The 13,622-nt window shown below is 48.6% G+C and overlaps 1 protein-coding gene across 1 annotated transcript; it reads right to left on the reverse strand.

The window, feature by feature from the left end:
• Positions 1–8,581: 8,581 nt before the first annotated feature.
• OXT (oxytocin/neurophysin I prepropeptide) lies at positions 8,582–9,222 on the reverse strand. The gene is made up of 3 exons (XM_038572981.1): positions 9,073–9,222; positions 8,794–8,995; positions 8,582–8,637 (listed from the first exon to the last, which is right to left on the reverse strand). The coding sequence occupies exons 1-3, from the start codon at positions 9,190–9,192 to the stop codon at positions 8,582–8,584; spliced, it is 378 nt and encodes a 125-aa protein (XP_038428909.1). The 5' UTR covers positions 9,193–9,222.
• Positions 9,223–13,622: the final 4,400 nt, after the last annotated feature.

The raw sequence follows: 13,622 nt of genomic DNA on the forward strand, positions 1-13,622 counted from the left end.
CCCCCCCCCCCCAGCCTGCAGAAATAAACCTTTTAAAATGCACCCGCGAGTGTCTGTGTCGGTGTCCGGGGGTGGGGAGCGGGCGCGGACACCCCTCCCTCACCCGCCCCAGCCAGTCCGGGATCCGCGGGGGAAGTGGTCTTGGCTGGGCACAGTCCTTGGGGGGAACCGGGCCCGGCGACCGGGGGGGATGGCGGAGGGGCAGGGGGCTGGGTAGGGAACACTCCGGCAGGGGGACAGAAGGGAAGGCAAGGAGAGGGAAAGACGGTGGACAAGATTCCAAAAGAACACAGAGAAAGCCCAATGATGGAGAGAGAGATGTTCAGAGCGTCAGAGGGAAGAGTGAGAAAGGCCAAAGGGGAGCCACGGGGTGACCAGGTTCCGGTCCCCATCTACCTCCCAAGAGACTGAGGCACAGCTTCAGGAATCCACCAACTCCCCAGATTTCTAGTCTTCTAGTTCATCCAGGGCTGTGCTCTGTGCGTGTATGTGTGTGTGTTCAGGGGTGAGCAGGGGGCAGCAAAATCACCTCAGACCCAGCAGAGAGAGGGCAGGTAGTGTCTGTCCAGGAAGAAGGTAAGGGAGCCCTTCAGCCAGAGTGGGAGGCAGAGCCCACTGACACCCTAGCTACATGCCCCCCCCTTCCATGCAGCCACACGAATCACACACTAACCCAGACACGGACTAGTAAATAATCATTAGCCACATGCCTGGTGATTCTTGACCGGTTACAGGTAGAGACCCTGAGATACACATTCAGGACCACAGACCCTCAGAGAAACACGGCGGACTTGATCTTGGACAGTCACACACACACACACACACACACACACACACACGTGCACACACACGCACACACCGAGCACACTCACATTAGGACCTTCTACCCTTTGACACATGCAGCTTCAGGGCAGATGTTCACTGGCATTTAACCGATGAGTTAAATTCTGTGTCCTTCTGTCCTTCTCTGTCCACTCTATTCCCTTTATCCTCTTTGCTCTTCACTTGGCTGTCTTCCCCCATCCCTCAGCTCCTGGGCTCTCTTTTGCTTCCCTCCTTGTCCCATTACATCCCCCTGCCCTCTCACCTTCCTCCCTCTCTCTCTGCCTCCTCTGTTCTTTACATCCTGTCCTTGGGATTTCTTGGTGCAGGCCTTGGGGCAACAAGAGGCTGCATCTCCTCTGGAACCTTCCACTGATTTAGAGGCCAGGAGGAAGCGCAGGCAGAGAGCAGTCACTCTGAGCCCTGGCACCAACACCCAGCCTTAGGGTAGAGTGTCATGAGTCAGCCTCAGTCAGACCTGGCCAGGGTCCTGGTGTCAACCCAAGGTCAGGCTCTTTTCTGGTCCTAGAGCTCCAGTTTGCTGTCACCCCTGACCTGGCTCAGTGCTCAGCGGGATTAAGTGTCGAGGGAGGGCAGGAGCCATGTGGGCTTCTATCCCTGCCATGGACTCCTGGTGTGGCCTATCTGGCACCTGTCCCCAGGTCTTGGTAGGACAGGGGCAGGACCAGACCTAATAGGATCTTAGTAACCCTCCAGGACACAGGGAGATGGAAAGAGGCAGCTGGTTTAAGTAAAAATGGATCGTATACCCTAAATATAAAACCTAAAACTCTAAAGCATCTTGAAGAAATCATGGGAGAAATCATTTACAAACTTGAAAAATGCAAAGATTTCTTAGCTCTGACACCAAAAGGACGGTCCGTAAAAGAATAAATTTGATATGTTTGGAATTCACCAAAATTAAGAACTTCTGTTCTTCAAAAGAATGAAGAGGTAAGACACAGACTGGAAGGAAAGATTTACAACTCACAGAGCTTATCAGGGACTGACACACAGAATATATAAGGACTTCTCAAAACTCCATACTCAGAAAACAATTCAACATTTTAATTTTATTATAATTTTTAAGATTTTAAGTAATCTCTACACCCGACATGGGGCTTGAATTCACAACCTTGAGATCAAGAGTCATATGCTCTAGCGACTGAGCCTGCTGGGCATCCTAAATCTTTTGTCCATTTAAAAAGTTGGATTGAGGGATCCCTGGGTGGCACAGCGGTTTAGCGCCTGCCTTTGGCCCAGGGCGTGATCCTGGAGACCCTGGATCGAGTCCCATGTCGGGCTCCCGGTGCATGGAGCCTGCTTCTCCCTCTGCCTATGTCTCTGCCTCTCTCTCTCTCTCTCTCTGTGACTATCATAAAAAATAAAAATAAAAATAAAATAAAATAAAATAAAAAGTTGGATTGGGGACGCCGGGGTGGCTCAGTGGTTTTGAGAGTCTTCTTTCAGCTCTGGGCATATGTAATCCTGGAGTCCCAGGATGGGATCAAGTCCCACATCAGGCTCCCTGCAGGGAGCCTGCTTCTCCCTCTGCCTGTGTCTCTGCCTCTCTCTCTCTCTGTGTCTCTCATGAATAAATAAATAAAATCTTAAGAAAGTTGGATTGTTGGGGCATTTGGCTGGCTCAGTAGGTAGAGCATGTGATTATTGATCTCGTGGTTGTGAGTTCGAGCCCCACCCATGTTGGATGTAGAGAGAGATTAAATTAAATAAATGGGCAAAAGATGTAAAAAGATACATCACCTAACAAGATCTGTAGATGGCAAATAAAGACATGTCAAGATGTTGAACATCATTAGTTGTTAAGGAAATGCAAGTTAAAATCACAATGAGAGATTCATTACAAAGACTTTTAAAAATGCTGACAATATCAGGTGCTGACAAGGATAGGGAGTAATTGGGACTCTCATATATTGCTGGTGAAGATGCAAATTCATTCAACCACTCTGGAAAAATGTTCAATAGTTTTTCACAAAGTTATGCTTTTCCTTACCATTTAACCCAACAAATCCCAGTACTCATCCAAGTGAAATAACTAGCTATATTCACACAATAACTTTTACGTAAATGTTTGGAGTGGCTGTATTGGTAATCACCGAAACTGTGTAAGTTTTAAACAGAGTAGAATTTGAACATTGATCCATTCTGAGTTGTGTTGGTGCAAGTTAGGGTTGCAGTTCATTTTTTGCATCTGGATATCCATTTGTTCCATCACTGCTTGTTGAAAGGACTACTTTTTTCCCTTTGAATTATCTTTTTTTTTTAAAGATTTATTTATTTATTCATGAAAGAGACAGAGGCAGAGACACAGGCAGAGAGAGAAGCAGGCTCCTCGCAGGGAGCGTGATGTGGGACTCGATCCCAGAACTCCAGGATCATGCCCTGGGCTGAAGGCAGATGTTCAATTACTGAGCCACCCAGGCATCCCCCCTTTGAATTATCATAATAACTTCCTCAAAATCATTTGATCATATACGTGAAGATCTATTTCTGGATTCCTTTGTCCATTCTATTGGTCTGTAGCGCTATCATTTATCCACTACCATCTTGTCTTCAATATGGTAGCTTTATGGTAAGTCTGGAAATCAGGTAGCGTGACTCTTCCAACTTTGTTCTCTTGCAGAATTGGTTTGGCTATTTTAGTTCTGCTGCCATATAAATTTTGGAATCAACTTAATGATTTCTACAGCCCCTCCCCCCAGCAAACAAGCAAACGAACAAACAAACGTTTCTGGGAGTTTGATTGGAATTCATAGCAACAGAATTATAGCCACATTTTCCAGCTTTCTTTGCAGTGAGGTGTGTCTGTATGACAATGCTTTTGTTAATAAAGTGTGAGCAAAAGGGATAGTGAACTTGAGGTCTTAAAACAGTGGGTGTGTCTCCTCTATGCTCTTTCCTTTCCCACCTGTTGGAGTCTGCAGCATCCTCACCTCAAGCATCAGACAATGACAAGGACTAGAAGGTGCCAGAACTATGACAGAAGAAATCTGGATCCTTAAGTAACAGGGTGGGACAAAGCCAGGAATGCTCATCTCAGGCTGATAGGAGACAGAGAAACATCTACCTTCTAGAAGCCCCTGAAGCCTCCTTACTATTTCGGTGGGGGTTTTTTGTTTTGTTTTAAGATTTTATTTACTTATTCATGAGAGACACAGAGAGAGAGAGGCAGAGACATAGGCAGAGGGAGAAGCAGGGTCCATGCAGGGAGCCCGATCCTGGGACCGTGGGATTTGGACCTGGGCCGAAGGCAGGCTGAGCCACCCAGGCGTCCCATTATTTCAGTGTTTTTATTACAGCAGCCTCACCTTACCTTAAGCCCTGAATTCTGCAACAACTGAAAAATGACACAAAAGAACCTGACATATGGAGATTACAATACTAATTTTTTTTTTAGATTTTATTTATTAATTCATGAGAGACACACAGAGAGAGACAGAGACATAGGCAGAGGGAGAAGCAGATTCCCTGCGGGGGGAGCCTGTTGTGGAGCTTGATCTCAGGACTCCCGGATCATGACCTGAACTGAAGGCAGGTGCTCAACAGCTAAGACACCCAGGTGCCCCCCCTTTTAAAGATTTTATTTCACAATACTACTTCTATTATTGGTAGAGCTGATGTCAGAGAATGTGATTTCTGCTGCTGGCAAGTGGGCTCCATAAGGATGATGGTTGGAGATGTTTACTGTCCTAGGCACAGGGAGCTGGACCCTCTTACCAAGGCTTTCCTGCTCCTTTGCTTTTCCACGCACTTGCTCTGTTGCCAGCACCTGCTTCCTGGGCTAGCAGCCTGATCCCAAGAGGCCGGAGAGGAAGGGGTGGACTGTATGCATCATTCCTTCTCTGCAAGCCCACTTCGGCTACTTTCTCCCCTTGGAGGAGTGTTACCTCAGGGATGCAAAAAGGAAATGTTAGGAATGGGAAAGAAATATCCCTGAACTCTGCCCCATGGAAAATCATGATGCTGGAAAACTTTTGGTATATTTTCATACCACTCCAGATTTAAAGACTAAACTACACTAAACTTAGATATGGAAGAGAAGCCAGCTTGCTTAACCTATGCATAGGGACCCCTACAGAAAATTGAAATTACTGCCCTTAGGAATTGTACTGGAGGTCCTCGATAAGACTGTATGGCAGAAAAATCAATCATAGAAATACAAAAAAAAATCATAGAAATACATGTTCAATGATGAAGTTGCTGTTTATAATTTTCAGACTGGGGCGGCCCAACTGGCTCAGTCAGTGAAGCATGTGACTTTTAATCTCTGGGTCATGAGTTCAGCCTCACATTGGGCTTAGAGCTTACACTAAAAAAAAAAAAAAAGAAAGAAAGTATAGCTTTCAGACTGGAACACCTTTGTCCTAAAGCTTCACACAGCTGTTGTTTTACAAATTAGTATTATTTACATAATCTATATGTCCTAATTTACATTATTTTTGACAAAGTAAATTTGGGGTATCTTTTCATATCAAAACATTTACCTTTGCCACAGTCTTTCTGGTTTTTAGCTTTTGTTATGAGATTATGGAAGCAACCCAAATGTCCATCTATTGATAGATGGATAAAGAAGATGTGGTATAGGGGATCCCTGGGTGGCGCAGCGGTTTGGCGCCTGCCTTTGGCCCAGGGCGTGATCCTGGAGACCCGGGATCGAATCCCACGTCAGGCTCCCGGTGCAAGGAGCCTGCTTCTCCCTCTGCCTGTGTCTCTGCCTCTCTCTCTCTATATATATATGACTATCATAAATAAATAAAATAAAATAAATTTTTTAAAAAAGAAGATGCGGTATATATATACAATGGAATATTATTCAACCATAAGAAAGAATGAAATCTTCCCATTTGCAACAACTTGGATGGAGCTAGAAAGTATAATGCTAAGTGAAATAAATCAGAGAAAGACAAATACCATATGATTTCACTCATATGTGGAATTTTAAGAAACAAAACAAATAAGCAAGGAGACAAAAAAAAAGAGACAAACCAAGAAACAGACTCTTAACCATAAAGAACAAAGGGGTGGTCACCAGAGGGGAGGTGAGTGGGGGGATGGGTGAAGCAGGTGATCTGGATGAGGGAGTGCACTTGTGATAAGCACTGGGTATTGTATGGAAGTGTTGAATCACTGTATTGTACACCAAAACTAATATGTTAACATACAGTTAACTGTATGTTAACTATACTGGAATTAAAATAAGAATAACTAATTTTGATACTATATTAATAATCATATATGATAATAATATATTAATTAAATTTTAAATACTACAACAACAAAAACCATGACCACAGACTGTTATCACACACACGCAAGCTGCAAAACAAAATTCAACAATATATTAATATCATGAAGTAGGGCACCTGGTGGCTCAGTGGTTGAGCATCTGCCTTTGGCTCAGGTTGTGATCCTGGGGTCTTGGGATTGAGTCCCACATCAGGCTCCTTGCAGGGAGCCTGTTTCTCTCTCAGGGGAGAGAAAGAGGTCTCAGAGGGGAGATCTCAGACTTCCTGCTAAGGCGGTGAGTGAACATTCCAACTTGGAAAACACAAATCCGTCACCTGATGTCTGTAAGTGAGGAGCACAGTCACCCCTCGCTCTAGCCCTCCCAGCTGTGTGGTTCCTGAAGGACACAGAACTCTGCAACCATCCTCAAATATCCAATTGTGGGCCACCTGGGTGGCTCAGTGGTTGAGCATCTGCCTTTGGCTCAGGTTGTGATCCCGGGGTCCTGGGATCCAGTTCTGCAACTGGCTCCCCACAGGAAGCCTATGTCTCTGCCTCTCTCTCTGTGTCTCTTATGAATAAATAATAAAATATTTTTAAAAATCCATTTATGTGCATCACATCCTTCACCATAGTTGGTTTGAACTTTGAGTCATCTTGTGTCCCTTTCAGTGACTAATTCCCCTGGATGTGGGGTGGAAGGAGGGCCTGCTCTCATGGCCTCAGCAAGAACCACAGTCTATCCAGTGGAATATTGTTCAGTCATGAAAAAGGGTGAGATCTTGCCATTTGTGACAACATGGATAGACCTAGAAGGTATTACGCCAAGTGAAATAAGCCAAACAGAAAAAGATAAACATCATATGGTTTCACTTATATGTGAAATCTAAAAACAAAAATCAATAAACTAAAAGCAAAAAACCTCCAAAAGAACAAAAAGAACCATGGACCAGGTTGCGAAAGGCCACTGGAGTTTTCAAAAGCCTTATGTCAGGGACACTTGGCTGGCTGAGTCTGTGGAGCACGTGACTCTTGATCTCAGGGTCATGAATTCAAGTCCCACTTTGGGTGTAGCGATGACTTAATAAAAAATAAAATGATAAGCACTTAAAAAACCCCAAAAGCTTCATCTCTATTCTCTCCATTCATCTTAGCAGTAATGATACTTTTTTCATTTTTAAAACCTTTTATTCAAATATAATATACATATAAAAGTCAACAAATCACATGCATACTGAGTTGTTTTCTGAAAATAACCACTCCTGTTCCACCAGCTCGCAGACCAGGAAACAGAATATGACAAGCACTCTGGAACTGCCCTTGGGTCCCCTCCAGTCACCACTCCACCCAAGACTTCTAGCACCATAGCTTAGTTTTGCCTGTTTTTGTAATTTATATAAAGAAAACCTTAACAGTTCTCTTCAGTATGTTTTTTTCTCTCTATCCTGTGAAACCCACATACTGGGGCAGTGCTCTGTAGTTCTCCAGTTCGAGAGAAAGCCATAAAAATTACATTTTTTTCCCCTCACTAACAGGGAGTGATCTGTTCCTGTTTTACTTAGAGTAGGAGTGTGGCCATGCACCTTCTGAAGTTGCTTGCCCAGTGGCATGGATAAGTGACAGCATGTTTTGGGGAAGAGGAATTAAGCTCTCTTGATTCCCAATAGGGTTTTTGGTCCAGGAACAGATGACAAACGGTTGAGGATTCTGTTTGTAGGAAGCTTTTGCATCTTGTGGTCATTTCTGTGGTTGCGGGCTCTCCTGAACCCCTGTCCTGCAAGAGGCCCAGCACTGCCAAGTTCCTCTCCCGCACAGGCCAGAGCAGGCCAGCTGGGGGCACCGCAGCCTGGCCACCTTGTCTGAGCACCTGTGGCCTCCGGGGCTTTGGAGTCCAGCTCCGTGGAGACTGAAGGCCCGTCAGGGGCGCTCACGCCTCCTTCCAAAGGCAGGGGAGTCACTCAGGCGCCGCCGGCCGCCTCCCGCTCCTCTGGGTGCCGTCAGGCCCACCCCACCTTATCCTTTGGGTTTTTGAACGTTCCTCCCGGGGCACCTGAGTGGCTCAGTCCGCCAAGCGGCTGCCTTGGGCTCTGGCCATGATCCCAGGGCCTGGGGACGGAGCCCCACATCAGGCTCCCTGCTGAGCGGGTAAGTCGGCTTCTCCCTTCCCCTCTGCTCCTCCCCGTTTGTATTCTCTTTCTTTCAAATAAATAAAATCTTAAAAAAAAAAAGAAATCTCTTCAGTCCACCCGCGGTGCGCTCCCAGCTCTGTTTGGAAGCGGAGATTACTCTCCTCGCAGCCCGCCCTGCTGCCCCCTCCCTCGCCCCCTGCGGGATTCCGGCGGCGGGGACCGCGCCCGGACCGGGGCCCTGAACCGCGGGGAGCCAGAGACGCAGGCCCCAGGCGCGACCGTCGGGGTCCCCCGGCGCCCTCCCTCCCATTTCCGACACCAAGACGCCAGTCGAGTTGGGGGGGAAACTCTGCTTTATTGTGTTCACTACTTCTGCAATGAGCTCAGCGCTGGGAGAAGGCGGCGTCGGGGTCGCAGGCGGGGTCGGCGCGGCAGCCGTCTGGGAGGAGAGACGCCGGATCAGGGTCCGCCCCGCGGGGGCCCGGCCCCGGCCCCGGCCCCGGCCCCGGCCCCGGCCCCCGGCCCCGGCCCCGGCCCCGGCCCCCGGCCCTGTGCCCGGGCGCCCCCTCCCGGGCCCTCCCCGGCGCCAGCTCACCCGGGCTGCAGCAGATGCCGGCGGCGGCGCAGCGACCCCCGCTCCCGCACGGCGTGCGGCCCGACTGGCAGGGCGACGGCAGGTAGTTCTCCTCCTGGCAGCGCAGCGCCTCGGCCGTGCCCACGAAGCAGCCCAGCTCGTCGCCGCAGCAGATGCTGGGCCCGAAGCAGCGCCCTTGGCCCCCGGGGCCGCAGGGGAGGCACTGGCGGGAGGGCGGGAGCGGGGTGAGCGCGGGGCCCGCGAGGCGGGGGGCGCGGGGCCCGTAGGGGCGGGGCTCACCTGGCGCACGTCGAGGTCCAGCGCGGCCCTCTTGCCGCCCAGGGGGCAGTTCTGGATGTAGCAGGCGGAGGTCAGCGCCAGGAGGCCGAGCAGGCAGCAGGCGAGGCCGGGGCCGGCCATGGTGCGGGCGCGGGGGGTCGCGGCGGGCGGCTGCGGCGGCGGCGGCGCCCGACCCGCCTTTTTATGGCCGGGGCCGGCCGGGCGGGGCCTGCCTAAGAGGGCCGCCGCATGGCTGGTCACAGCGGGTCGCTGCGGGTCAGGCCCCGGGCGCCCGGCGCGCCCCCTCATTTGCAGGGGCCTGGCCGGGTCAGGTCCCCGCGTCGGCTACAGGCCTGGGGCCCGGGAAGCAGCTAGAGGGGCCGCGCGGGGGCGGGGGGCGGGGCGCCTGCGGGGGGACACGGAGCGTGGGGCCTGAGGCCCAACCTGGGACCCTGGAGCCGGACTCCCAGCATCTGGGGGAAGGGTTACATGGCAAACACTTGGACCCCCAGGTCAGAAGAGGCTGGGCGGGCCTCCCCATCTGCCCTCTTGGCGAGTTTTGGGTTGGGAGCATCCTGGTCTCTCTTGCTGGGGGTGGGGGTGGGGAGTGTCCTCTGCCAGAACCTAATTTCCTGGAACCCACCCTCCGCCTTCACACCAATACCCACATTCCTACACCTGGAATTGATATAGGGAAAGATCTTTATTTTCTGTAACTTCTAACTGACATTTAGCCTTTGCTTCAACTCTGAGGTGGGCAACAGACCACAGAGGGATTTGTAACACGTGTGACTTTGTCATAAATCAAAATGACAGATATTCTCCCATCACATTACAACGTTGTCTAGATTAATCATCACTTTGAAATTATGGCAGTTATTGGACCTGCCGCTGAATCTTACTTAATGCTTTATTTATATTTTTAAATGTATTTTTAAAAATGTTAATATCTAATGCTTTAAATAAAGATGCATATTTCTGACTATATCACAAATTTGTTTTAACATTTCAATACCTGAATATAAATACAATTGGTAAAAATACATACATACATACATACATACATACAATTGGTTTCTGTTGTAATTCTGTGTCTTTTGTCTTATGGATTTTAAAGAGTGCTTTTTTGCATTTTTTAATATATCTTTTTAAAAAATATTTTATTTATTTGAGAGAGAGAGATAGGGAGCGAGGGAGAGCGCAAGCCAGCAGGGAGAGGCAGAGGAAGATGGAGAAGCAGAATCCCTGCTGAGCAGGGAGCCTGATGAGGGGGCTCCATCCCAGGACCCCGATATCATGAGCTGAGCTCTGTCTAACCAACTGAGCCACCCAGGTACCCCTTAATATATCTTTTTAAAAATATTTATTTATTTATTTGAGAGAGAGAGTGCGCACATGAGCAGTGCTGGAGTAGGGCAGGGGGAGGGATGGAGGAAGAGGGAGAGGCCGATCTGCAGACTACCCACGGAGCAGGGACTTTGATGCAGGGCTTGATCTCAGGGCCCTTAGATCCTGACCTAAGCCCTAAGTGAAGGCATGCTTAACAGACTGAACCACCTAGGCACTCTGCATTTTTAATATATCTTAAAATGAAAATAATTACAAATAAAAGAGAGGGCCTCAATGGAAGGGATGTTGGCCAATGTCACAAACAGGGAGATGCTCAGCACTGATCATTCTTCCAAGAAGGGACCTGCCATTGGCTCCGTCCTACTCTTGGTTTCTGCTCCTGTTATGGACCTCAGGGTTGTGAGTTTGAGCCTCATTTTGGGTGTAGAGATTACATCAATCAATCTATCAATCAATCTTAAAAAAATAATAAAAGAAGGGACTTGCCACCCAGCTGCTGGTACTGCGGTCAGTAGACAGCCTTTGGCTGGCAGCCCATCCAGGGCCTGCCTCAGCTGCAGAGAGCCACCTGGCCCAAGGTCACACTCTTCCCTGGTGGCTCACATCCAAATAACTGGTCTGGCCCAATGGTGGGCAACTACAAAGGACTATTTCAGCTCTGGAGCTTCACATAGAGTTACCTGAGGCTCTCATGGCAGTTTTCCTTATACTTAATCTGGTTTCCACCCTTCCCTTCCACAAGAGTGGGTCCCCTGGACTCCTGGTAATAAGCACCCTGCATGTTTAACTCCATCTCAGAGTGCTCTCGGGGAGCCCATCTTGCAGTAGCACAGAAGAAATGAGGCCAATGTCAGAAGGAATAGACTCAGCGCAGCCCAGCTGGTCCCTACGTGTTGCCTTCAGGGAGGAGGAGGCTGGGATGGCCCCAGCCACTCTAGCACTCTTGTTGACCCTCCCCAAAGAGGGGGCTGCGGCTGCTAGGGCTGAACAGGTCACAGGGCCCGGCTGACCCTGAGCCACTCATGTGAGCTGCCCGGCCCTGAGGAGCTGGTCAGGCTGCCCTGATTACCAGTCAGCAGCTAATCTTGTTTCTCAGCCAAATCAGCTCATTGGCATTGCCGGGGCTAGAAGGCCAAGGGCTTGACCCTAGAGGCAGCCCCAGAAAGGCCTCCTGCCTGTCCTCTGAGCACATAACCTCACCCAAGTTAACACATGCACATAAATTACCTTAGCATAATGGCCCCCACAGTGCTGCCATTTCTTTAGCTGTTTCAGGACTCCTCATCTGAAGATGCATGGGGTCCCAGTACAGACGCCTGAAACACCAGTGAACCAAACAAAAATCCCTGTTCTCAGGGGCTTATATTCTGGTAGAGAGAGGAGGCATCAAACAATAAATATATTTCAGTAGGTTAGGAGGTAGTGAGTGTAATGAAGAAAAGGGGGGGGGGTGTTTTGCAGTTTTTCACCCTTATCATATAATGAACTATAATCATGGGAGTTATATTTCACTATTTTTGCCATAATCTTCTATTGGTTAAAAGGAAGTTATATGTCCTCAAGGACATATAACTCATGGGTGGCTCAGTTGGTTGAGCATCTGATTCGATTTTGGCTCAGGTCATGATCTCAGGGTCCTGGGATAGAGCCTCTGTCTAGCTCAGTGCTCATTGGGGGGTCTGCATGAGATTCTCTCCCTCTGCCCTGCCTCCTGCTTGTGCATGCACATGTCCTCTCTCTCTCTCTCTCTTAAATAAATAAAATAAATATATTTTTTAATTTTTTAATTTTATTTTATTTATGATAGGGACACAGTGAGAGAGAGAGAGAGAGGCAGAGACACAAGCAGAGGGAGAAGCAGGCTCCATGCACTGGGAGCCCGACGTGGGATTTGATCCCGGGTCTCCAGGATCACGCCCTGGGCCAAGCAGGCGCCAAACTGCTGCGCCACCCAGGGATCCCTAAAATAAATATTTAAAAAAATACTTTATTTACTTATTCATGAGAGACACAGAGAGAGACCGAGAGAGAGGCAGAGATAGGAGAAGCAGGCTCCATGCAAGGAGCCCGATATGGGACTCAACCCCAGGACTCTGAGATCACACCCTGGGATGAAGGCAGATGCTCAACCGCTGAGCCAACCAGGCGTCCCAAATAAAATAAATCTAAGAAGAAGAAGAAGAAGGAGGAGAAGGAGAAGGAGAAGAAGAAAAGAAAGAAAGAAAGAAAGAAAGAAAGAAAGAAGAAAGGAAAGAAAGAAAGAGAAAGAAAGAAGAAAAGAAAGAAGAAATAAGAAGAAAGAAGAAAGAGAAAGAAAGAAAGACAAGAAAGAAAGAAAGAAAAACGAAAAGAAGAAGAAGAATAAGACTACTCCTCCGCTAATATCCGCCTCAGCTCTCCTCCTCTTCCTCCCTCCTCTCCTCCTCTCCTCCTCCCGCCTTCTCCTCACCTTCCTCATCTCCCTCTCTCCGCCTCTTCTTCTTCTGTAGGAGGAGGAGGAGAAGGCTTGGACATGTAGTCCTATTCATATACAACAGGAGATTACATAAAGATGTGGCTACCAGGAGTAAGAATCACAGGGGTCAATTTAGAATTCTCCCTGTCATGGGAGGGGAGTATTCTAGGCAGGGGAAATCACAAGTGCAAAGGTCCTAAGCTGGAAATGTGTCTGGCATGTTCAAGTATCAGCAAGGAGGCCAGACAGGATGAAGCAGAGTGACCAAAATCTTGGGGTCAAAATGGTAATGCATGGCTGGGTCACATAGGGCCAAATGAAATGTGGAACCAGGAGAGCTCTGCATAGAGGAATGATGTGATCGGATTTAGTTATAGGACAACATTGGGTATTATATTGTGAAAAGATGCAGGGCAAAGGTGGAAGCAGGGAGGCTGTGAGGAGGCTACCGTAGCAATCCCCACAAGGGATGACAGTGGGCTGCACCACGGTGGTGGGGGTGTGGAGGGAGAAATGATTTGATTCCAGACCTGTTTAGAAGGAGGTGCCAATTGGGGGTTGCTTATGGGTTGGATGTAGGTGAAAGAGAAAAAGAAATGTCCAAGATGATTCCAAGCTTCTAGAGCTGAGCAGTGGGAAGGATGGAGCTGCCACCAACTGAGATGAGGACCCTGAGTGTGGCACAGCTTTGTGTTCAGAAGGACAGGAGCTCAGTGGGGCACATGATGTTTGAGATGCCCATTACACATCGGAAGGAATCTTTAAG

This window comes from Canis lupus, chromosome 24, assembly GCF_011100685.1.
Source record: "Canis lupus familiaris isolate Mischka breed German Shepherd chromosome 24, alternate assembly UU_Cfam_GSD_1.0, whole genome shotgun sequence".
NCBI classification, from domain to species: Eukaryota; Metazoa; Chordata; class Mammalia; order Carnivora; family Canidae; genus Canis; species Canis lupus.